General features: G+C 43.3%; 1 protein-coding gene across 2 annotated transcripts in view; it reads left to right on the top strand.

The window, feature by feature from the left end:
- PITPNC1 (phosphatidylinositol transfer protein cytoplasmic 1) overlaps positions 1–26,470 on the top strand; it is a 254,872-nt gene that overhangs the window by 103,873 nt on the left and 124,529 nt on the right. For both annotated transcript variants that reach the window (XM_073798111.1, XM_019944351.3), the window contains exon 2: positions 22,281–22,429. In XM_073798111.1, the coding sequence (XP_073654212.1) occupies positions 22,387–22,429 (43 nt within the window). In that variant the 5' untranslated portion in view covers positions 22,281–22,386. The remainder of the gene's footprint in view (positions 1–22,280; positions 22,430–26,470) is intronic.

Genomic DNA, 26,470 nt, shown 5'->3' with positions numbered 1-26,470 from the left:
GACTATATAATTTTTTTTAGTTTTTTCCCCCATTCATATACTAGTACATGTGTGTGCACTTTACTGAAACTCCTGCTATACCTACTGTTTGCAGTGTACTTTTTTTTTTTTTTCCACTTAACTATGCATCTGGGGCCTCTCTCCATTTTGGCAAGTAGAGATCTATTTCATGATTTAATAGCTGTATTGTATTTCATTATTTGGATGTACCTTGATTTATCTAGCTGGTCCCATTGATAGACAATTGGAGTTTTTCCAGCTTTGTGCTATTGCATATAATGAATAATCTGAAGCATATAAATCTTTGCACAATTGCAAAACAGTTTCTCTAGGAAAAATTCCTAGGTAGAGTAACTAGGTCAAATGATATAAACATCTTAAATTTTAATAGATAAAATCATCTTCCTAGAGGATTTAATCACTTCGCTCTCCCACCAGTGTGATCAAGGGTCTATTCCCTCCACCTCACCAACACTGGCAAACCTTTTTCATCTTTACTAATCTGATAGGTGAGAAGTTTTAGTTTGTGTTAAAAAGATTTTTTTTACATGTCTTCCCATTGTAAAATTCTGTAGTGATACTGAATACTTGAGGTTGAATATTTTTCATTTGTTTATCGGCCATTTGTATTTCTTTGAGTCCTTCCCCGGCTTCTACTTGGCTGTACACTTCAATTCCTCATTTCTGTGCTCTACCTGCCAGGATGGGAAATCTGTTCCCTCTCTTCAGACCCCTGTGCTGACTACCACTTCCTGCCTCAGAGCTGGAAGGAGTGATGTCCAGCCCAGGACTTTTGGTGGGAGAGACCTGGGGTGAGTCCCAGCTGCTCCACATATCTGTGTGACTTTTGATAATTTTCCTAACTTCTCTATGCCCCAGTTTCCTCATCTGAAAACTGAGATGGTAATTTTGCCTACAACAAAGGGTTGCCTTCAGGATTAAATGGGATAATTGTTATGTAAAGCATTTAGTCCTTGCTTCATACAGTGTAAACGTTTGGGAAACACTAACTATTGTTATTATTGCTATAATAAAGTGTACTCTTTGTTTTCTAAATTATGCTTCCTGGCCAGTGTCAGTATTGAGATGGTGAGGATATGGAGAAAGCCTTTGAAAATGGAACGATGCTAAAACATTTACAGTGTTCTTATATCTTCTGCATTCCTATAATTGTCTTGGGGCTCAAACATTAATAAGGCAGCTTGGCTCCGAATATAACACTTTACAGTATTATTCTGCTTGTGCACATCTGTTTTCTCTCTTTATTGTAACCGAGTTACATGTAATCAGAGGTTACAAACTAATGTGGCTAAATGTAGCTCATCAGTTTCTCATGTTTATAGAGTGTTATGAGTTGTTTTTTAATTTTGGCCAACATTTAGAAGTAGGATGTTCATATAAAAATCTACATTTCCAGCTTTTCTTGAGTAATAGGAAATGTTGACTAGCCTCCACTAGAGCTGGGTCGCTGCGCCCCCTTTAGACGGGGCGTGGGTTCTCCAGGTTCCTATTGCCCGCCCTGCCCCCACGCCGGTTCTTCCCCTTTCCCTCTCCCATGCAGCTGGTTATCATTTATAATTCATCATCATACTTGCCTTGTTGTTTTCCTTAAGGTAGAGGAATATATCCTGGTACCCGTGTCTCTACTAAAAGTGGGAAACTAAGACAAAAATTGTATATTGAACATATTTCTATGTATAAGTGAAGGATTGCCCCATGTGTTTAATTTGCCGAGAAAGTGAATCTGTTCATTTTATTTTATTTTTAAATTTATTTATTTATTTTTGGCTGAGTTGGGTCTTCGTTGCTGCGTGCAGGCTTTCTCTAGTTGCGGCGAGCGGGGTCTACTCTTCCTTGCAGTGCACGGGCATCTCATTGCGGTGGCCTCTTTTGTTGCAGAGCACGGACTCTAGGCACACGGGCTTCAGTAGTTGTGGCACGCAGGCTCAGTAGTTGTGGCTTGTGGGCTCTAGAGCGCAGGCTCAGTAGTGGTGGCACACGGGCTTAGTTGCTCTGCAGCATGTGGGATCTTCCCGGACCAGGGCTCGAGCCCCTGTCCCCTGCATTGGCAGGTGGATTCTTAACCACTGTGCCACCAGGGAAACCCCAGTTTGTTCATTTTAGCCATGAGCTTCATTCATTGACCTAACCTGCCCCTGGAGACAATAGAGATGTGAATTCTATATGAATCAGTCCTAACAACCTGCCTCTACTGGGCGTTTAAGGGCCCTCTCTGCTCCTTTTCCCCAGTGGTTCTCAATCTTAACTTGGAAGTTTGAAAAGATACCGAGGCCTGGGTGTTCGGTTGTTCTACCCCCCACCCCCCCCGCCCCTCCTCCTGCAAAGAGCAGGAGAGCCTTTTTGGATGGATCAAGGGGAGGAAAGTTTACTGGATTTGTGTCTAGGGACATGATCTGTCTTTCTTGGCATGCTGCCTCTTAGGATCCCCAGCTTTCCCCATAAAACTGAGGGTTATGAGTCCTGGCATTCGTGGGCTGAAAGGCCAAGAGGGCTAATGAGACCAGCCATGCCCTCCTTCTCAGGGAGGAGAGATGTGCTTCCATTCTTTTCCCTTGGTGTGTTCCTTTCTTTGGACTGCTCGTCCTTCACTCTCAAAGTGGTGAGACTTAGAGGGTCGAGCTTTGGCTGTGGACTTGAAGACAGTGAGGCCAGGCTGCCTGCCTGGCTGTCACCCCCAGGACAGCTCTCCCTGGGCAGCAGGCCCTGCCAGTTGCAGGCGGGGAGGGCCGCTCATTAGGCTTGGAACCCCTGTTGGGGCTGAGGACAGAGCAAGTGTGAATAATGCCTCAGCTTGAGCAGCATCTTGTCCAGTTTCCCCCCAAAGTGTGGCTTAGCATGGCCGGTTGAGGACCTGGGTGGTCAGGCCCCAGTGGCAGATCCCTCATCAAATCTCAGCATCATAGAGCACTGACCCCTCCCAGCTTCCACAAGCATACACGAGGGCTCTATCTTGTGTTCGCAGGCAGCCTGTTCTTCCTTTTCAAGTATTTATATTTTATCATCATTTTTTGTTTATATGTCTGTTTCCCTTACTAGAACCTAAGCTCCTTGACGGCAGGGACTGTACTTTATCATTTTAATAACCTTGGTGCCCAGGGCATAATTGGTGTTTGATAAATATTCTCTAATGGATTTACATTTTCATAATTTTATTGACTCTTTTGCCATATGAAAAGCTGTTTTCTAGGTGCTATGGGAACATAGGAGGTTTAAAATGTAGTTTGTGTTCTGAAGGAACTTGTCATCCAGTTGGGGAGATAAGCTCAATCATTCATTCCTTCAGTCATTCATTTGAACATATACTGAGCATCTAAGCTCTGGTCAGTTTGGCGTTGGGGATATGATATCAAGGTGTGTACTCCACTCTCAAGTGGCTTCCAGTTAGTAGGAGAGATAGATATAAAATGATATAAAATGAGCACAACGTAAGGTGATAAGTGCAATGATAGGATTCCTAACAATTGTTAAAAATATAGAGTAAAAAATAAATAGCTCAAAAGAGTAATGGAGGAACTAACACAAAGCAGTGCATGACTTGGTAGTTGTGATTAGAAGTAAAGCCCAGCTTTCCTAGGGGCCACCGAGGGGATATTGAGAAGTGTCTGCTGAGAAAGCGTCTCCCATGAAATCAGTGGTGCACAGTGCCCCTCCGTACAGCTAAGGTGCAGCAAAGGCCCACCTTGAAAACACCCGTCCTGGGCTTCCCTGGTGGCACAGTGGTTGAGAGTCCGCCTGCCGGTGCAGGGGACACGGGTTCATGCCCCGGTCCAGGAAGATCCCACATGCCACGGAGCGGCTGGGCCCATGAGCCATGGCCACTGAGCCTGCACATCCGGAGCGTGTGCTCCGCAACGGGAGAGGCCACAACAGTGAGAGGCCCGCGTACCGCAAAAAAAACAAAAAAACACCCGTCCGACCTGCTTGACCTAGTGTTTCCCAAGCTTATGTGAGCGTGATGCTCTTTTCTCCCCACTATTTAACTAACATCCTATGGAACTGACATTCCTTAAAGTCATTTTAGGAAATGCCAGTGTAGATACCATCTGTAATTAGATAGCTGGTGGCTCTTAACATTTTGCGGGGAGGTGGATCTTTTGAGAAGTTAACAGTGGGGGGAATTGTGCACAATTCATGCATTCCTTGAAGCCCATCTGAGACCCTTGTCCATGGTCAGGGAAAGAAAAGAAGGGAGCAAATCCCAGGTAGGAGGGATCTGTGTGGGCCAAGACAAAAGAGGATGGAAAAGATGGGTCTTAGTGCCAAGCAGTTTGACTGTGAGGGAGGGAGAGATGGGGCAGAGAGACAGGGGACCATGGTGGAGTTGGAGATGGTCAACTGTGGAAGGCCTGAGATAGCTGGCATGGAATTACCAGTCGTTAATGACCAATTGCCTGTGAAGGTTAAGGGAGATGCAAGGTCGAGAACACATCTACTAATGGACACTGGAGTCATAGAAGGATTATTCATAGAAACAGGAAAGTCACAGAGCCAAAATCTTCCACATGTCAAAACCTATTATTATTATCATGTTGAAATGCTCCAACTTGCCTTTTTTACCAACCCTGCCCTCCCCCCGCCAACTTGCCCTTATTAATTTGTGCTGAATCTCCCAATTGAAAAATTCACTTTCAGAATTGGATTTGCCATCTAACTGGGCCTCCTACCTTGAACAATTAAAAATCCGATTGGTCTGACTTCTAATTTTAGAAGGAATCAAGCTGACCTTCGTTGAGCTGTTGCCAACGGGAGCCTGTTACCTGGGTGACTAGATTTACAATATGTCAGTATGCAAATACCATCTGCCCAAGAGGAGGAAGGAAGGCCTTCCTCCTCTGAGGGTTGTCAGAAGTTCTGGAAATGTCTTCCTCTGGGAATGGGGAGGAGGCTTGCCAAAGAGGAGGAAAACCAGGAATGATGTGATTTTTCAAGGTTAGAGTCTTTTCCTCACTCTAGGAGTGAGGACAGGAGTTTGTGGTTTGCCTTACGGACTGTCCTGTAAGGTTGATCACTAGGGATATACATGTAAGTCAGATTTTACATTTCTTGGGGAGGGGGGGAGGGAACCAAAAGGGTAGCATCTATCACTTCAGTGTATTTAGATTCAGATGACTGCAGAAGTTTAATGAAGCCTTTGAGTATGCAATTCTTGTTTTCCACAATGCCTTCAGGAATCTAATTTCAATTGTTAAGAGCATCTGAGCCCGCTGCCTTGGGCTCTCAAGAAGGGTGAAGAGAAGTGGATATTTCATCTCACTTTCCCTCACATCAGCTTGACTGGGGAAGCTGAAGGGATTTTCTCCCCAGAATATCTGTATTCAGCTCCTGTCCTGCACATTGTTTCAGGCTAAGGTTTACAATCACATTTGGAAACATTCAAATCTGAAGGCAGGCAGGGAAGTTCTATTCCTTTTCATGAAATAACTGTCACATCAGCTGTCAGCTGCAGGAGTTTCTTCTACCCACGTGTTTTGTGAGTCCAAATTAGATGGACTCATTAATTTTAATTTTTACTTTAAAATCTCAAGGACTTGTATGGGTGGGTACGCTTCCTTTAATTGCCGTGTGTCAGAATTTGTGTAGGAGGAAGAGTTTCCAGGAGCAGGGCCAAGAACCTTGGGCTCTTAGCTTCTAATTTTGTCCCCCCTGGTAACTTCCCGTGACCTCCTTCTCTGCTTGCTCTCGTTGGCACTGCCATCTCCCACCTCTTTAAAAAACTCCTAATATCCACCTAAAACTGTCAGCAGCATGAAAGAGTGAGGAAGGTCACTTTACTTCCCAGGGTACTTTCACCCAGCCTTATAAATAAATAGCTTTTCATGTCAAGCAAGTGGCTGAGGAGATGAATGCCAGAGACAAGGGATGGTAAATCCCGGAGCTCGACTGCCTGGTTTCAAATCCCAGCTCTGCTACTTTCTAGCTGGGTAAAGTTGGGCAAGTTACTCAACCTCTGTGTGCACCAGTTTCTTCATTTGTAAAACAGGGATAAAAATACTACTATCTCATAGAGTTGCTGTGAGGATTAAATAAGTATGAATGCTTTAGGACCATGCTGACCCCAGAAAAGTTAGCACCGTGTAGCAGCATTATTCTTCTTTGCTTTTTTTCCAAAACAAACAACTTTTTATTGAAGTATAGTTGATTTACAATGTTGTGTTTGTTTCTGGTGTACAGCAAAATGATTCAGTTTTTTCAGATTCTTTTCCATTATAGGTATTACAAGATACTGAATATAATTCCCTCTGCTACACAATAAATCCTTGTTGCTTAGCTATTTTATATGTAGTAGTTGTGTATTTGTTAATCCCAAACTCCTAATTTATCCCCCCACCTTTCCCCTTTGGTAACCACAAGTGTGTTTTCTATGTGAGTTTATTTCTGTTTTGTAAATAAGTTTTGTAAATAAGTTCATTTGTATCGTTTTTTTAGATTTCACATATAAGTGATTTCATATATTTGTCTTTGTCTGACTTACTTTACTTAGTAGTAAGATAATCTCTAGGTCCATTCATGTTGCTGCAAATGGCATTATTTCATTCTTTTTTATGTCTGAGTAGTATTCCATTGTGTGTGTATATATATATATATATATATATATATATATATATATATATATATATATATACACCACATCTTCTTAATCCATTCCTCTGTTGGTGAATATTTAGGTTGCTTCCATGTCTTGGCTATTGTAAATAGTGCTGCTATGAACATAAGGGTGCATGTATCTTTTTGAATTAGCATTTTTGTCTTTTCCAGATATATGCCCAGGAGTGGGATTGCTGGATCCCATGGTAACTCTATTTTTAGTTTTTTAAGGAACCTCCGTACTGTCCTCCATAGTTGCAGCACCGATTTACTTTCCCACCAACAGTGCAGGAGTGTTCCCTTTTCTCCACACCCTTTTGTGTGGCAGCTTTTATTATTATTTCTGTGTGTATCTTCAGAGGCCCTAGGAAGTAGTGAGGTTTTGCTGTGAGCAAGTAAATGTCCAGGATTTATTTGCAGGCTGTGACTTCCTGCTTCCTTCTTAACAGGCTAGTGCCTGTCCACACACAGGTCAAGCCTCATTTTCTGTGTGATGCCCTCCTGGACAACTGTAGTCTGTGCCGCTCCCTTTCTAACCCTCGCACACTTTCCGTGTGTGTCGTATAATTAGTACCTTTGGATCTGCTATCTTAGCTCCTAATTGTCTGTAGTGTCATACTTAGCTCTTTGTTGTCCCCGCAGATTAATGAAAAGACACCATGAGCCTGGACAGTTGCCCAGGATGTCTATTCATCAGACGTGCCCAAGTTTCAAATATGGTGACATGAGCAAGCAAGGCCACACTTGTCCCATAATTTATTCTTGGTTTTTGAAGTCACTTGTTTGACTTTCTACAAGTCACTTAAAATTATCAAAAGTAAGTATGAGACATTATTGGTGGGAATGTCAAATGGTGTACCAGCTGTGGAAAATGGTCTGGCAGTTCCTCAAAAGGTTAAACATAGTTATCATATGACCCAGCAATTCACCCCTAGATATCTACCCAAGAGACATGGACACAAGTCCACACAAAGATTCATACATATATGTTCATTGTGGTATTACTTGTAATAGCCAAAAAGTGGAAATAACCCAAATATTTATCAAGTGATAAATGAACAGACATGGGATAGCCATATAATGGAATATTATTTGGCAGTAAAAAAGGAAGGAAATACTGATACATGCTACAACATGGATGAATCTTAAAACTTTATGCTAGCACTATTCACCGTAGCCAAGACATGGAAACAACCTAAATGTCCATTTAGGTTGACAGATGAATGGGTAAATAAGAGGTGGTATGTATATACAATGGAATACTATTCAGCCGTAAAAAAGAATGAAATAATGCCATTTGCAGCAACATGGATGGACCTAGAGGTGATCATACTAAGTGAAGTAAGAAAGATAAAGGCAAATATCATATGATATCACTTATATGTGGAATCTAAAATATGACACAAATGAACTTATCTACAAAACAGAAACAGACCGACAGACATAGAGAACAGACTTGTGGTTGCAGGGGTGGGTGGGGGTGGAGGAGAGATGGAGTGGGAGTTTGGGATTAGCAGGTGCAAACTATTATATACAGAATGGATAAACAACAAGGTCCTATTGTATAGCACAGGGAGCTATATTCAATATCCTGTGATAAACCATAATGGAAAAATATGATAAAGAATATATATGTATAACTGAATCACTTTTCTGTACACCAGAAATTAACACAACATTGTAAATCAACTATATTTCAATTTTAAAAAAACACACTATGCTAAGTGAAAGCAGTCAGTCACAAAAGGCCACATACTGTATGATTCCATTTATATGAAATGTCCAGAATGACCATATCCCTAGTGACTGAAGGTAGATTAGTGGTTGCCAGGGGCTGGGAGGAGGGGAGAACGGGGAGTTACCGCTAATGGGTGTGGAGTTTCTTTTGGGGATGATGAAAATATTCTGGAATTAGATAGTGGAGACAGTTGCATAGCCTTGTGAATATACTAAAAACTACTGAATTGTATACTTAAAAAAAAAAAAACACAACTAGCAAGCATGAGAAACTACTTAAATCCACTGCAGAGTCTAAAGTTATTTCCAAGATTACTTTTTCAAGAGTAGCTTCACCTAAAATAGAATAAAGAGTGACTTAAACCATAAGAAAAACATGAAAAAGGCAAATTACCCAGAGTGGCTTTTTTTACCTCAAATCTTTGAATATAAGTCATACACGTTTGATTCATAAGTAAATTCTGCAAGACTGTTTGCTGCCTTCTACATTGTGATTCTATAATTTACTACATTCCTGGCTGGGCCATCAAAATAATCCTGAAAGCAGCTTCTATAAGAGAAATAGAAGTGCCTTTTCAGGTCATGCCCACCACCACCCCTGGACTCCCTAAGGTAATAATTCATGGCTGTCTCTTTGTGGTGCCCTACACCATAGTCACTTAACTATTATGAATATGTTGGGGCCTTTTTACATAAAGGGATTTATTGCATTTTCATCTTCTGTTTGCAGGCAGAGCATTTCAAAGGGATACCCTCCAATTCCCTGAAAAATAACCACCTCAGTTCATCAGTGCTTTATCAGAAAGGTCTTCTGATTTAAATAAATGGTAGAGTTGAAATCTCTCCCAGGGCAGTCGCAAGTACTTATTTGGAAGACAGATTTGACATGCCCAAGCACCACCTAAAGAGAGCCTTACAACAGTGAGATCCAAGAAAGAAATTAGCGTTGACTTTACAACATCATGTGACCACATCCCACCCATTAGGATGGCTATTATTGAAAAACAAACAAAAAATGGAAAGTAACCAGTGTTGGCAAGGATGTGGAACAACTGGAATCCTTGTGCATTGTTGCTGGGAATAAAATGGTGCAGCTGCTGTGGAAAACAGTTTGGTGGTTCCTTAAAAAGTTAAACATAGAATTATCATATGATCCAGCAAATCCACATCTAGGTGTGAACTCAAACAGATACTTGTATACCAACGTTCATAGCAGCATTAGTCACAATAATAGCCAGAGGGTGGAAGCCACCCAAATACCCATCAGCAGATGCATGAATAAGTATCCATGGTATACACATACAATGGAATGTTTTTCAGCCTTAAAAAGGAATGAAATTCTGACACATACTACAACATGGATGAACCTTGAAAACGTTATGCTAAAGTGAAAAAGCCCATCAAGAAAGGACGCACATTGTGTGATTTCACTTACATGACGTATCTAGAATAGACACGTTCATAGACAGGAAGTAGATTAGAGGTTACTAGGGAGGAGGAATGGAATTGCTATCTAATGGGGACAGAGTTTCTTTCTGAAATGATGAAAAAGTTCAGAAATGGAAGGTGGTGTTGGTTGCACAACAATTATGAATGAACTTAATGCAACTGAATTCTACATTTAAAAATGGCTAAAACGGGCTTCCCTGGTGGCACAGTGGTTGAGAGTCCGCCTGCCGAAGCAGGGGACACGGGTTCGTGCCCCGGTCCGGGAAGATCCCACGTGCCGCGGAGCGGCTGGGCCCGTGAGCCATGGCCGCTGAGCCTGCGCGTCTGGAGCCTGTGCTCTGCAACGGGAGAGGCGACAGCAGTGAGAGGCCCGCGTACCGCAAAAAAAAAAAAAAAAAAGGCTAAAATGGTAAATTTTGTTAACTATATTTTACCACAATTAAAAAATAAAAAAAGAATCCTGTGAGGAACAGCATTCCGATTCATCATTTTGTCTCTGTGTTCTTTTTTCTCCCCACTCTTTGAAAACACGGTGAATTGTATTTATTTCATCACGGCGTTGCCTCCCCTAGGAGAATGCACAGAGATGGAGGATTACTGACTGTTGACGGAGCAAGAACAGGGTCACCACTCGGCCTTAAAAGTACCATTTGATGGAATCTCTCTCTTGGTCATTAGAATAAGTCTGAGATGCATCAGAAAGTTATTTATTTATTTGTATTTTTATTGAAGTATAGTTGATTTATAATGTTGTATTAGTTTCTGATGTATAGCAAAGTGATTCAGTTACACGCACACACATATATTATACATATTCTTTTTCATATTCTTTTCCATACGGTTTATTATAGGATATTGAATATAGTCCCCTGTGCTGTACAGTAGGGCCTTGTCATTTATCCATCCTATACAATAGTTTGCATCTGCTAATCCCAAACTCCCACTCCATCCCTCCTCTACTCCCCCTTTAGCAACCACAGGTCTGTTGTCTATGTCTGTGAGTCCGTTTCTGTTTTGTAGATAAGTTCATTTGTGTCATACTTTAGATTCCACATATAAGTGATATCATATGATACTTGTCTTTCTGACTTACTTCACTTAGTATGATCATCTCTGGGTCCATCCATGTTGCTGCAGATGGCATTATTTCATTCTTTTTTATGGCTGAGTAGCAGTCCATCATGTGTGTGTATATATATATATAACACATCTTCTTTATCCATTCATCTGTCGATGGACATTTAGGTTGCTTCCATGTCTTGGCTATTGTAAATAGTGTTGCTGTGAACATTGGGGTGCATGTATCTGAAAAAGATAGAATTTTTTGTTTTTTGTGGGTTTTTTTTGCGGTACGCGGGCCTCTCACTGTTGTGGCCTCTCCCGTTGCGGAGCACAGGCTCCAGACGCGCAGGCTCAGCGGCCATGGCTCACGGGCCCAGCCGCTCCGCGGCATGTGGGATTCTCCCGGACCGGGGCACAAACCCGTGTCCCCTGCATCGGCAGGCGGACTCTAACCACTGTGCCACCAGGGAAGCCCCAAAGATAGATTTTTAAATGTAGCAATTCCTGGAAATGTACCCAGTTTACTCTATTTTGCCTGTCTTCATTAACTGTCTCAGGAGAGCAGGAGTTGACAACTGTATACTTTTCTCCATCAGTTATCTGCTTCTTTTTACCAAGGAAGAAACACCCATAGGCTGCTATTGCTTAGGAGAATGGTGCCTTCCCAGCCACATACCCTACAGCTACCTATGGGCTACAGGTACCACTGCAGGCATGTGAAACCTGGGGCCACTCCTCCAAAGTGGGGTGAAAACAGATGCTGGAGTTTTCCAGACTTTGAACCACAGATATAACTTGGTCATAACTCTCATCATTGCTCTAGAGTTAGCAGAGCCCTGAAACCACTTGCCGTGTCAACTAGCACTTAAGCAAGCAAAGGGGTTCAGTGACCTTCAAATATTACTGAGATCTTGTTCTAGGCATGAAGTGTCTTGAATAATTCTTTCAAAACATTAAGAACTCCCATTGTTCAATTGTACATGAAGCAGCACGTGCTTCTCTTTGCATTCAGTGTGCTCTTCTGCTCTCAGACGTTCTCAAAGACACTAAAACTAATTGCTGTCATTCCTACGAGTATATTTCTAGCTTTAACCAGAACAACAGCATCTCTTGATGTCACCCATCATTTTCCTGAAGGATTGGTAGGTACAATAGGCTTCACAAACAGGGGCTTTTCTAATTCTGGAAAGAGCCTGTTACCCCCATAAAGCTAGAACTCTCTCCTAGAAACACCTCTGGTTATGAGGCCAAGGTTAAGGAGATGAGCATCGACACAGCAGGGTGTGGCAAGGAGACGGTGCAGGATATATTTCTGGGAAGGTTCTATCTTAGTTTTCTCCCTTTTTGGTCTTGTGATTGGCTGTGGGTTTCTGCTTTGTAGTAAACACAAGAGCCTTGATTGCTTTCTAAAAGTCAGCCCTGTTACCAAACCTCTCCATTTACTTGAGTTGCAGTTGGTTTCACATTTCTTGGCAAATGGTCCCATGGCTTTTACGTCAGCCTCAAGTTCCTTCAGCTCACAGCCTTGTGTCTTCGAGGTGGAACTCAGGAAACCCTCCTCTTCTCCAGAGACCAGGTCGACCTTGTTCATCGCTCTGCCTCCAGTATCTACAGAGCCTGATGTACTCTGTTTGTTCAGTGCACGAACGAGAAGGGACCAAGAGTGTCCCCCAACCAAAGTCTGGAGAAATCCTATGTTCTGCCTCAAGGGCCAACTACCCTTGTGGTTTTGAACTGAGTTCTGGCAGTTCCTGTCTTTGCTCTCAGTGGTTTTTCATGCTGCTCTCTAATGGCTAACGTGTTCAGATTCTCATTTATCAATACCAGGGGATGACACCTCTTGCCTGAGCCGATGCTTATAAAGTAGGCTCTACTCACTCTGTGTTATCATATTGGCTTTTCAATATGTGTATCAAATGAGTTCTCAGGGCTAGAATACCACCCCCAAGGATGAGTCAGTGTTGGAAGGAGCAGTTAAAATGTGCTCTCTTGGGACTTCCTTGGTGGTGCAGTGGTTAAGAATCCCCCTGCCAATGCAGGGGACACGGGTTCGAGCCGTGGTCCGGGAAGATCCCACATGCCGCGGAGCAGCTGAGCCCGTGCTCCGCAACAAGAGAAGCCACCGCAATGAGAAGCCCACACACTGCAACGAAGAGCAGCTCCTGCTCGCCGCAACTAGAGAAAGCCCATGTGCAGCAACGAAGACCCAATGCAGCCAAAAATAATAAATAAACTTATTTTTTTTTAATGTGCACTCTTACTTTTCATATACTATACCCTCCTGTACTCGGTCAAGTGGATTATGCTGCTGGACGGCTGAGTGTACTAGAAACAATTTACGGTTTTGTACAGTCACAGGCGTGTAGAGTTCTGCTTGCACCAGCACGAAGCATACCCTGAGCCCTTTCCTTGGCATTGAGTTGCTCTATTTCTATTCAGTTTAGTCCAAAACTTAGAATGGGTTAAGCACCAGCCTACAATGCTGTTTATATTAGTTTGTCACAGAAGGTGGATTTTTGAATTAAATGTCAATAACCCAGCTCCTGCTTAAATCTTTTTATCAGCTTTTTCATTCCTGCACCCTGGCATTATGACACAGTATTACGTAATAAACAAGGCACCTCTGATAGCTGCTTATAAAGATCCGGGAGAAAAGATAAATATGTGATGAAGCACTGATATCCTGAAATATGAGCTGCAGGTTTGTATTTTCTTTGTGGGATCGGATATTGGTTTTCGTGCTTTATTGACCTGGCAGGGAGAGAGCTGACGAAACACCAAGGAACTTTACACCTTCTTTTTTTTTTTAAACCTCACTTGTCTACATGGAGAAATCTGGACATTTGAGTCGCAGAGCCAGAAGGACTGATGGGGCTAGCCAGTCATGTCGTTGCAGAACCCAAATCAGATCCAGCCCTTAGAGGTAAAAATACACACCATACCTTCCCAATGGAATAAAGGAAATGGAATTGGGCTTGTTGTAGAGTTGCTCCCAGGCAGATGGAGGAGCTGGGCTGTGAACTGTGAGCTGGGGTTCTCAGTGACCCTAGTTAAGGTTGGCGGGGTCAGAATGCATTTGTATTCGGTTAATCACTCTTTCCCTTCTGTCAGGCTGTTTGTCCGTAACACTGTCACAGTCAGCACCATGTTGCTTGGGAACATCAGCAACAGGAATCCTCCAGATTGCTAATGTCAAAGACATTTAAGTTTAGGGCAGAGCGAGCCAGGCATCTCCCCTGGCATGGCAGGAATCGGGCGTCTCATGCAACATTGTCTCTGGGGGAAGTCATTTTATAGTTCTGTCCCCTTGGCTCAACACCTTCAAATAAGCTTCCAAACCAAAGGTCCATCCAAATATAGAAGTCCCTGTCCTAAAAAAAGTTTTTTCATAATCATAAAAATAGAATCACTGATAGATGGCCACCTTGAGGCGTGAAGTAAGTAAGCGACAGGGGAAAACGACATGTTCCAGGTTTTTTAAAGAATTGTGATGAAATATACATCACATAAAGTTTACCGTTCTAACCATTTTTAAGTGTACAGTTCAGTGGCATTGAGTGCATTCACATTGTTATGCAAACATCAACACCATCCATCCATCCCCAGAACTTTTTCATCATCCCACACAGAAACTCTGTCCTATTAAGCGTTAACTCCCCACCCCTGCTGGCAACCACCATTCTACTTTCTGTCTCTGTGAATTTGACTGCCCTAGGGACGTCATATAAATGGATGTTCCCAAGTTTTTTTATAACGTTTTGGGAAGTGTTTGATCTGACTACCATCTAATACAATTTTTGCAGAAGGAAATGACGGTCTTGGGCTGATGCTCAGGTTTTCCCCGATTTTTGCATTGTAGGGGTGTGTATGGCAGATGCCTTGTTCTCTTAGCCTGTATAGAACTGTAGCAAGGGACTTCTCTGGTGGCGCAGTAGTTAAGAATCCACCTGCCAATGCAGGGGACACGGGTTCGAGCCCTGGTCCGGGAAGATCCCACATGCCGTGGAGCAACTAAGCCCGTGCGCTACAACTACTGAGCCTGCGCTCTAGAGCCCGTGAGCCACAACTACTGAAGCCTGCGTGCCTAGAGCCCGTGCTCCGCAACAAGAGAAGCCACCGCAATGAGAAGCGCGTGTGCTGCAACAAAGAGTTGCCCCCGCTCGCTGCAACTAGAGGAAGCCCAGGCGCAGCAACGAAGACCCAATGCAGCCAAAAATAAATAAAGATTTGACCTTTTAAAAAAAGAACTGTAGCAAAATGGAAACAAATGAAACAGATCTTCACCTCCCAGTCAGATGTGTTGCCAAACAGAAGGAGCCATAGCTACAGCATACAGTTTTACATTTTATAAAGCATATTAATTTGTAAGTTTTTTTCTCACTTGATTGTCACCATGTCCCATGAGGTGTTTCCTTAGTCCCATTTTAATGATAAGAAACTGTGGCTCAGTTAAGCAAATTGTCTAGGGTTACAAAACTCATCAAAGGCAGAATCAGGACTTTGGCTGCAGGTTTTCAATTTTAAAACTGCAGTGCTTTCCACCATAGCACACAGTGAACAATTATCACCTCTCTGGAGGTCCAGGTAATGCCAGTCCTCAGAAAGGGAGAGCTTCTCCAAATGTATGCCTTATTACCAGTGCCCTACCTCGCTAGCTTGGAAACACATGGAAACCCTTGACCTGACCAGCCAGCCTCTGAAGTCTTGGTATGGATTGATGGCCTGACTCTCCATCCCTGATGGTCAAGTTTAGGGCTTAGACCAGCACCATCCAATAGAAATATGTGAGCCACAAATGCCAACCACATATGTAAAGAAACAGGTGAAGTTATTTTTAAGAATATATTTTAGTTAACCCTGTATCTCTAAAATACTATCATTTCCATATGCAGTCAATTTAAAAATTATTAATGAGCTTTACTTTTTTTGTTGTTGTTACTAAGTTTTTTGCTGTTGTTACTAAGTGTGCGTTTTACACTTATAAGCAGTCTCAAGCCAGATGCTAAAATTTCATCAGAGGTACCTGATGTGAATTGAGATTTCATAAAAGTTTTCAGTTTAAACAGTAGATTTATGTCTACTGAATGGTGTGTCTCAGACGTGTGTAAAAGTTTTCTTATAGCTGAATCGAGTATCAGTTTTAAAGTTTAAGTTAATTAAAAGGAAAGAAAATTTTAAATTCAGTCCCTCCATCGCACAGGCCCCATTTCCAATGCTCATAAGCTACATATGGCGAGTGGCCACCATCCCGGACAGCGCTGGTTAGTGCTGGACCCAGTAGCACTGCACTAGACAGGGGTCAGCAACCTTTTTCTGTAAAAGGCCTGATAGTAAATATTTTCAGCTCTTTGAACCACACAGTATCTGCTGTGGTATCGTGAGAGCAGTCACAGAATGAATGAGTACGGCTGTGTTCCAATGAAACTTTATTTTAAAAACACAGGCACCAGGCCACATAGTTTGCTGACTGCTGGACCAGAGCATTTGTCCCACTGCCTCAGCTGTGCTGTGAGATTCTAAAAAACAGCTGGCTCTAGCCTCTAGTTTTCTGATATGAGGTTGTTAAAATCTGGCCTCATCACATCCCCTTCCCCGAGTGGAATTACAATTTTGGCACCACTTGGCGTGAAGACTGCAATGCACTGGAGTCCTGGGTGATGTTTTATCTTTCAGGCACTCTCTGCAGGGGGCTCCTTGGGCATCGTGAGGCAATTGCTCCACTGTGCTTTGAGGTCCGTTTATTGAGAGTAGAGAAGACTGGGGGAAAAAAGCCAAGAAATGCATTAAGGGTGATGTGAATAATGTGGCAAACTCCCAGCAATGCCACCTTGTATCACCCTCTGCTCTTTCCTCTCTCCACACAGCCAGAGTGAGAGAGGCAGGAATCATGCACATTTCAAAGATGGAAACATACATGATATCAGGTTAAGTCAGAGGGACAGGTATTTCTCCGTGGTTGTCATATTGTGTGGTATCTGTCTGCTTTGATGGTAGAAGTGGAAATAGTTGTAAATTCTGATTCCCAATCTGGGGCCTTGAAGACCTGAGTCATGACATCAGGGAATAACTCCATCCAGGCTGAATAATGTTTATTGCAAAACAGTGGTTCCCACCTTTCACATCGTGATGTTTGAAAAAGGTATTGGGACTAATGAAGGATGAGAAAGGGGGCAGGAAGGGAGGGATTGGAAGAAAGATGACACCCCCTTGGTTCTTCATGGAGGGGAATATGGGAGCCTGGCCTTGCAGAGATCTCTGAAGCTCAGCAATTGGGGGAAGGGGCAGTTAAGTGAAAGCTTAGGGTTCTACTGAACCTAAAACTTTGGGCCTAGTACTTCTAATGGCAAGGATGCTATTTAGGTGTTGGTGATGGTCAGTTAATAATCCCTTACCATAATCAGGAGTTTTGACTTGGGGTCACCTTTTCTAAAAATCAGGGTTTGAGGTGAACTGTATTAAGTACCTTGGTCGTGCCCAGTCACAGAGTTTGCAAAAGTACAAAGTGATGAAACCCCCTTGGCTTTTCCAGGCATGTTATGCAACTCTGCCTTCCCTCAAGTTCTGCAGCTTTATCAAACATGCAGTGCTGCATGCAAATGGGAAAGATCTGCGTCCCCATGGGTTTTTTTTGACTACAGAGAGAATTATTTGGGGTAGCTGTTCTGATGATGGCTCTCATGGAGGCTCAGCCCTGCAGCGCAGAGCTGTCTCTAATCGTGATTGCCTGTAATGATGATTTCCCCAAACTCTGGAATTATAACAGTAGATTTTACAAAGTTAGAGCATAATTGCTCCATCATTCCATATGTGCGCACAGTTTAAACAACTTTGATCTTTCAAATGATATCAGACTTTTGTTCTTCATCTTCTGAAATAGCAAAGTTCAAAGGCAGTGGCTCTGAACCATCCCTCTTTGTTCATCATAATGAGATCTAGGTTTGTTAAAGCAGTTCACCTGTTAGAGAAATAAGGGCTGAAGCTGAGTGGAGAAGAAAGAGTACAGACCCATGGTCTTCAAACCAGCTCTGCCACCTAGAAGCCACGTGGCAGGAGGAAGTCTCTAGCCTCTCGGAGACTCAGCTTCCTCATCTGTAAATATGTACCTGAATCATTGTGAGTCTTAGAAATGAATATAAAGCACTTAATTGGTGCCTCTCACTGATAGGCAATCAGTTAAGCTTTACTCTATCACCACCACCATCATCATTATCAATTCTGTTATCGACTCTCTGGCTTCAGTGTCTTCCGAATCCTTCTGAGTCTATGGATTTCGCAGCCTTCATTTCACATACAAGTTTGTTTGGAGTTGGTGATCTGTGATGTAGTATTCTCACTGAATTAGTGATAGAGCTTTGCAAGAATTCAGTGTTAAAAGAGGAAAGAAGAAACAGGTCCCCTAAAGATGGAACCTTTTGGTCTTGGCACCGTCTGGTACTGAGCAAGTACTAATGAAGGCCTTCCCCACTCTCTGCCGCAGTGGTTCTCAGCTTTTAGCGTTGTATTTGGGTAAGATCCCCAACTTCCATCTACCTCAGAGTGTGAATGTAAAAGGGCTGGAATGGCCCAGGATTCAGCATTTTTAGGAGTATCTCTGGTGATTTTGAGACACGGTTGAAGGACTCTCTGTCCTGCCCTGTCCGCTCTAATTGAGAAGCTTCTCGATGCATGTGTCTTTGAGTCAGTTTGTGTTTTAAAACCTCTGCTTCTGGATGGCCCAGCTCAGATGGCCACAACCAGGAGAACAGGCCTGATTTGCTTGAGCGTGAATAAAGTGACAGCCGCAGGGCCCTTGACCACCTCAGTGTCTGGGCTTGAGTGTCCCGCCACCTCCCAACAATGTCACCCACGTTACTGCCTCCAGCGTCTGTCAGTCGCCCACGGCCTGACGCTATCTTAGTGAGCTAATGCTGGTGTCTGCCCTGCAATGGCTCTTTCAGGAGCCACCAGAATGATCAATGAGGCTGGGCAGCCAGGCCCTCCTCTGGCTGACGGTGAATCAGCCTCTGGCTGCCTCGGCCCTTTCCTTTCAACAGGGCAGGAAGCAATCGAGCTGAGCGCAGCCAGGCTGACTCGCGTCTGGCTAATGGCTTTTCTGTGTCATGCATCGCCCTTGGTCCCATACATTTTCATGCGTGAGTGAGTTGGAGCTCCTGGAGATGGTCCAGGGATAGGCATCCCTTCTGTCAAGTCCCCCCACCCCCGACTAAAGCCCTTGACAGCATTTTGGCTTAGGGGTATCTGCTTCAGAAGTGGGGTCAACACTTTTTTAAAACAATTGAGGTTTTCAACTAAAGAAAAATGCACAACCTAAAAGACGCAAGTTAAGTTGTATTTGGGGAGCTTACTGAGTCCTAGAGCTCTGAGAAACTGCTCCAAGAGGTAAAGGAGGAGCCAGAATATATAGGAGTTTTTTTTGTCTTTCTTTATAAATTTATTTATTTATTATTTTTGGCTGTGTAGGGTCTTTGTTGCTGCGCGCGGGCTTTCTCTAGTTGTGGTGAGTGGGGGCTACTCTTCATTGCAGTGCGCGGGCTTCTCACTGCGGTGGCTTCTCTTGTTGCAGAGCACAGGCTCTAGAGCACGTGGGCTTCAGTAGATGCGGCTCATGGGCTCAGTAGTTGTGGCGCACGGGCTTAGTTGCTCCACGGCATGTGGGATCTTCCTGGACGAGGGCTCGAACCCGTGTCCCCTGCATTGGCAGGCGGATTCTTAGCCACTGTGCCACCAGGGAAGGCCTGGAGTTTTTTTTATGTGTGGGAAGATGCAAGAGTCTGGGCTCATTGAAATGATTCCTTAGATATACATCTTAACTATCTAGGGCCAGTATCCAAAGCACAGAATGTTACATTTTTGTCTCCATCCTGAATTCCCCTCAGGGCACGCCATTGGGGCTGGGTGGGGTGGGGGGACGTTGTGTGGCTACAGTGGCTAATGGCTTGATGGCCGGCAAACATTCATTGTTTACTGGAATGGTGGCAGCATTCCCTTTCCACAAGGTGGAAATCACATAACACAAAATTAACCATTTTAAAGTCAATTCAGCAGCATCTAGTACACTCACAATATTGTGCAACCACCACCTCTATCCAGATCCAGAACACTTTCATCACCCCAAAAGGAAGCCGCTTACCCATTGTATGGGTTTGCTCGGGCTGCCATAGCAAAGCACCACAGAATGGGTGGCTTAACCAACCAGAGTTGTAACGGCTCACAGTTGTGAATGGTGGAAGTCAAAGATCAAGTGTCAGCAGGCAGGGCTGGTTCCTTCTGAAGGCTGGGAGGGAAGGATCTGTTCCAGGTCCGTCCTTGGCTGGTAGATGGCCATCTTCGTGCATCGCTTCATCTCCTATTCTTTTTTTTTTTTTTTTTCATCTCCTATTCTTCCTATGAGTGTCTCTATGTCCAACTTGCCCCTTTGTGTAAGGAAACCAGTCCTATTGGACTAGTGCCCATCCTAATGACCTCATTTTAATTTGATTACCTCTGTAAGGACCCTATCTCCAAATAAGGTCACATTCTGAGGTACTGGGACTTCAACATATGAATTTTGGGAAAACACAATTCAACTGGTAACACACATTAAGCAGTATCAGTATCAGTACTTCCTTCCTTTTTATGGCACAGTAATATTCCATTGTAAGTAAACACGTATTTTTTTGAACTCCAAGTACAAAGCAACTGCCAGTGAAATCTCCACCCCCTGGGCAGCTGGACATGCTGTTCCAGGCTTGTGTGCCCATCCGTATAAGGTAGAGTGTTGATCTCACATATCTCCAATCTGTAAACTTTTTCTCACTGTCTTTCTCCTTGACACAGTATTAGTCAGTCTTTGTGAGCAAAGGGAAGAGGGGAAGCCAAGGCAAGTTTCTAATCCCAAAATTTGTTTAAAAATAAATTTTATCTTTGATTTTCCTCTCTCCTCTCCCTGCTCTTATCCTCAGCACACACACACAGTTACATTAAACGCATTTTAAATGCAGACCCTTCTGGGGGAGAGGCGTGGCACAGACAGGAAGCACTGCCCTTTGAGAAGAGCCAGAAGGCTGCAGTTCCCATTGTCATGGTTACTGGGCCTGGTCCCTCAGGCTGGCCTCACACCAGAGCCTTTCCCATTCTGTTCACACTCCCCTCCCGGCACCTGCCTCAGAATGGAAGAGGGACCTTTGGATGTGTGTGTCCTCTCAGCTTTGGAACTGACTGCACTGTTGACTTGTACATTATACATGCCCCCTTAATTTAAAATCTATTTCTCTCTCTTATGCACATAGACAGGGGACCTACATACCTGCTGGCCTGGGCTCTTTGGGAATAACCCGGAGCCGTGATTAGCCTGCTGCAGACTCAGGCCCCTTCCCCCCATCCCTCGGGCCTTGATGATGCTGACGCTGTGTGTTGTTTCACACCGAATCTGTGGAAGGACCACAGCAGTGTCTCATCGCCCTGCCTGCTGATTCTGAGCAGACTTCCTCGGTGCAAAAGTCATTTGACTCCCTCCTTCCTTTCTCTCTTCTTTTCCCCTCCGTCAAATTAGTTTTGTCACTTTGGAAGTTCACTGGGTGAAGAGATGCCTGCTGGCCCCAGGGTTTTCAGAGAGGCAAGAAAGAGAATGGAACAGCTCAAAGATACAGGTGGCACGGACAGTGTTCACATTACATGTTATTCCATTTTATCATTTTCGTGTAAGCACATGTAACTTCTGGCATCTCAGCCTGGAAGGCCCCGCACTAAAGCCCCAGGACTTAAAGATACTGTAGATTTTCCTCCTTGTGGACCAGCCTAAAGGTGGGTCCAGTTTCCACTCATAGTGGGGCCTGGGCATCTGGAGGGTTTTTTTTTTTAAAGCTTCCAGGTGACTCTAACGTCCAGCCACCTTTGAGAACCACCATTCTATGGGACAGAGGCCTCCAGGAGAGTTGAACACTTTGAGAGAGGCGATGGAAGAGACAGGTGACATCTAATTCTCTTGTGCCCAGCAATGCAGTTAATCAGGCAGAAAGAAGGGACAGAAATCACAAACCTTAGCCTGTCTGAGCCTGTCTTGAGCCAAGCAGGATAGGACTTCAGCGTCACTTAACCCTGTAGAGCCAGAGTGGAAAGGGAGACTCCAGCGTGCCCACCTCCCAGCTGCTACCCATGGGTTGGTTGATCGGCTGCCAAACCTTGAAGGCCATCGGCCACACCAGCAAGTATCTGCCAAGGTGATGCAGAGTGTTCACAGGAACAGGCCGTTTCTGCATTCTACTCACAGCTCGTTCTCCACCTTCTTCCTGGGGAAGAGTACCAGCAGGCCCACGTGCCTGCTTTCTTTTCCCAACAGGAAGTGCTGATGCTCTGAGTTGCTTGCGGCGCAGCGGCGGCGGTGGCGCGGGGGCAGTTTTCGGAGGCGAGCGATGGGTCTGACCCCTCTGTGTCTGTGTGTTTTGTAGTACAAAATTGGACAGCTGTACATGATCAGCAAGCACAGCCACGAACAGAGCGACCGAGGAGAAGGGGTGGAGGTCGTCCAGAACGAGCCCTTCGAGGACCCTCACCATGGGAACGGGCAGTTCACGGAGAAACGCGTGTATCTCAACAGGTAAGTCCTGGCAGCGGGTGCTCCGCCTCCGGGCGCCCACCCTGCCCAGGGGCTCCCACCCAGCCCCACTGCAAGACTGAGGTAGAGGCTGTGACTGTCTGGGATAAAAAGGTGACTTGGAAAGTCTTTACATCCGCCCTCCAAAACTGCCAGTCTAGTTGCTGCCAAAAACAGAAACCCCTGCGTTCTGCAAAATAGTCCTCAAGCGCGTTTTCATCAGGAGGAGCTTTCCTCTTACCTCTCCCAACCCTTCCACGACATGTTAAGATGAAATCTGATCTTAAGAATGAAAGGGCTTTGTCTTCACCCGTGGTCCCGGGTTAGCAGAAGGAAAGAGACAGCTTTGCCTGTAAGTTGTACAAAAGTAAGTGCTGAATGTGGCCGTGTGCTGTTGGGGTCTTGACTCAGTAAGATTTCCACTTCCTGCCGAGTGACCACTCGGGTGTCCGCAAAGGGAGATGACACAACCACCGGTCACCTGTGACCAAAGTGATATGGAGTACTCGGGTGGTTTCTGTTTCTCAAGTAGACCCATCCTTCCGAAGGTAGAGGTTGTCATCTCTCCTCTGAAAGGGTAAAGATTCAAGGATGATCAACCAGCACTGATCAGGACTGCCATTTCTGTTTTGCAAAATACATTCTTTAATCTCTTCTGTTTTCTTATCACTAATGACATAATTGATTGTTGGGGCTTGTCTGATCTTCTCCTGACCTTACACCCCCCTTCCAGGTCATTTTCTTCCTTTCAGTTTTCTGGGTCAGAACATTTGTAGTCACGTGCCATATTTTCTCAAAAGTAACTGTCTATGTCAGTGAACCAGCATATGACCATTGTGGTCGTTGCTAGCATCTCCATGAATACTCTTTACCACCATCTATGGCCTCTCCTATTGGCCTTTTCTCATCCAGAAAGCACTTCCAGCATAGTAGCTGGACTGTGTCCCCAGTTTAAACACTGACGCTTGTGAATATTTCTCCATGCTCAGTGCCACGGTCAGGTGTTTCTGAGAGGAGCCATATTTGGATTCCCTCATTCTTGTATGACCTCTACCCTTCGACAGGCTGAAGGGGACTATTTCTTCTTGATGGGAGGGTTTGTGTTCTGTCAGCGTGTTTGGAAATCTCTCAGACCAATATCCTGACCCTGGCTGATTTAATCTTCCCAGGGAAGCAGTACCAGGGAATTCCTGAGTCACGATGAAATGCAAATGAGATTGATCCTGTTCATCTCTCAGTAGCTGTGAATTCCCAGGATTTGGAACCCGTGCAGCCTGCAGCCAGCTGTTGATTTGCAGGAGTAGCTGAGCTCTGGGTCTAGCCTGAGGATGGCTTCCTTGCAGAGAGAGGTTTCTCAATATGCTGCTTTGGCATTCTTAGTGCAAAGGGTGTACTCGAAATCAAATATTGAGCATCGATCACCTCTGTAGAGCAAAGAGAAGTGGGGCAGGGGGGTGGTGCAAGAAAATAGATACAAACCTACACAAAATTTCATTTCTCAGCAGACGATTGCATTTTCCAAAGTTATTGCCTGGGGAATGTTCCCTGTGTACCAAATTCAAGAAATTAGAAAACTTTATAACTTTTCCTGAAACAGAACAAGAAGTGTCCAGCTGTCTCTGTCATGTCTGTTTTCTCTATCAAAATATATGACATTTATTTTAAAGGAGAATACTAAACATTAGTAAGAGGGAAATTTGTTATAAATAGAATATCTGGACTTCCAGTAATAATAACTAAAAGGATTAGTACGGACCCTCCCCCCACCTCATATGACAGACACAGGATGAAATATAACAATATAAAGCTGAGTTCAAAGCAAAGAAAGGGAAATCCTCAGGTACTAGAAATAAAGAGGAAACTAACTGGAGTGGAAAGCAGATGAGTTAATGCTAAGTAAGCTGGGGGATGTCAGAACTGAGTGTGGGCCCTGACACCTAGGGGCTGTGGATGTCATTCCCATAAGGGGACAGGAAGTGTAGCCTCGGTGCATGTAAATGGGGTGTTGGGACTGAGAATGGTGCAAAAAAAATCATGTCTGACAATCAAGGGCTGAGAAAGGTTACTACTCAGAGACACAGATTGAAAGAACTACTAAAGGTTGTACTTGAAGTAAAAGGAAATTGAAACCAAGAAATAGGAGGAGGGAATCTAAAAATAATAGTAAACAAAGAAATTGGTAAACATCTGGACAAATCTGAATGAGCATAGAATGTTTCAAATATATGAATAGTTAGTAATTGGAAATATTTGTGGAATTTAAATAACAGACAATAATAACAGAAGATGAAAGGGTAGTAAGTATAGTTAAAAAAAAAGTACTCTAAGTTGCTAATATCATCTAGGAAGAAAAAAGAGATGTTTATTAATTAAAAAAAATTTAAGGCAGGGAATTCCCTGGTGGTCCAGTGGTTAAGACTCTGTGCTCCCAATGCAGGGGGCCTGGGTTCGATACTGCGTGCCATAGCTAAGAGCCTGCATGCCACAACTAAAAGATCCCACATGCTGCAACTAAGACCTGTCTCAGCCAAATAAATATTTTTTAAAAATTTAAGGCAAATATGTGTATTCAAAATGTAAAGGTAACCTCTAAAAGAATAGTAAAATAATATGTAACTTCCAAGAGAAAACTTGACCAATCCAATGGAAGGCAGAGGAAGAACAAAGAGAAGCCTACAAAAAGCACAGTAAATAGAAAACAAATTTTGTTTGTCAGATGATAAATTGAAATGTGTCAGTGATCACAATAATAATGTGTGTTACACCCTAAACCTGAACCTAGCTCAACAAAGATATGGCAACACTGACAAAATCACAAGTGGCCTAAAGTTATAATGGGAGATTTTAACCTACTTGTTTAATAAACTGATAGATCGAATAGACAAACAATTGAAGAAACATAGAGAAGATGTAAATGACAGAATTACAAGCTTGATATAGTGGACATTAATAGACCCTGGAACCAACATGCCTTTCAAACACACATGAAAAAAACTGATTATACAAAGTAGGCCAGAAACCAGTCTCAAATACCAGAAAATCAATATTGTGTAGATCCTGTTGGCTGATTAAAGAGCATGACAATAAGAAATTGGTAGCAACAATAAATGAACTCCCTCATCATTTAGAAATGTAAAAATTTCTAAGTATTTCACGGGTTGAAAATGTCAGATACTTATTTTCCCAGCCACCTTTGCAACTAGGGATGGCAAGTGACCTAGTTCCAGCCAATGAGATGTGAGATTTTCCTCCCTGATTAAAAAAGGAAAGATGTTCAAGAGAGGCATGATCTGCTTCTAAGAAAGGAGGTGGGAAATACATGGTGATGGCTGGGAAGGCAACTAATAGTGCCTACCACATGAATCTTGATAACAAAACTGAACAGTAACAGTATAAAAGGGAAGCTTATAGACTGATTTCAGTTAAGAACATAGACAGGAAAATCCTATATGAAACTTTAGCAAATCAAATACCTCAGAGTATAATAATAGTAATTCATGACCTGATCAGATTTATGACTGATTGTTAACATCGATTTGAGAATTTGACAAGATTGCTGGGTATAAAATTCATAATACAAAAATCAGTAACACTATTATAGTGCAGGAGCAATAAATGGAAAAAATAATTTTAAAAAATTCCATTTATAAGAGAAAGGAAACCTAAAGGTAGCCAGTAAAGAATCCACAAGATATACAAAATCTTTTCGGAGGAAAATATAAAACATTAGCAGAGGACATTTTAAAAAACCTAGACAAATGAGAATATTCATGGATGGGAAAAGCTATGTAATAAAGTTGCCATCAATTCCCAAATCAATTATAAATTTAAGGCAAAACTAATTAAAATGCCAACCAGGTTGTTTTTAAACAGAATTTGAGAATATAATCCTAAAATTCCTAATTACTAAAGCTTTATAAGGAGTCTTGATGTCTGGTAAGGTGAGTCTCTCCTACTTACTGAACTTTTCCAGAATTGTTCATATGAATCTTAGGATTAGAAACCCAAGTGATATGCAGAATACCGGAAGAAACCAAGGACATT

This window comes from Tursiops truncatus, chromosome 20 (assembly GCF_011762595.2).
Source record: "Tursiops truncatus isolate mTurTru1 chromosome 20, mTurTru1.mat.Y, whole genome shotgun sequence".
Taxonomy (NCBI): Eukaryota; Metazoa; Chordata; class Mammalia; order Artiodactyla; family Delphinidae; genus Tursiops; species Tursiops truncatus.
This window is presented reverse-complemented; position numbering and strand designations above follow the sequence as displayed.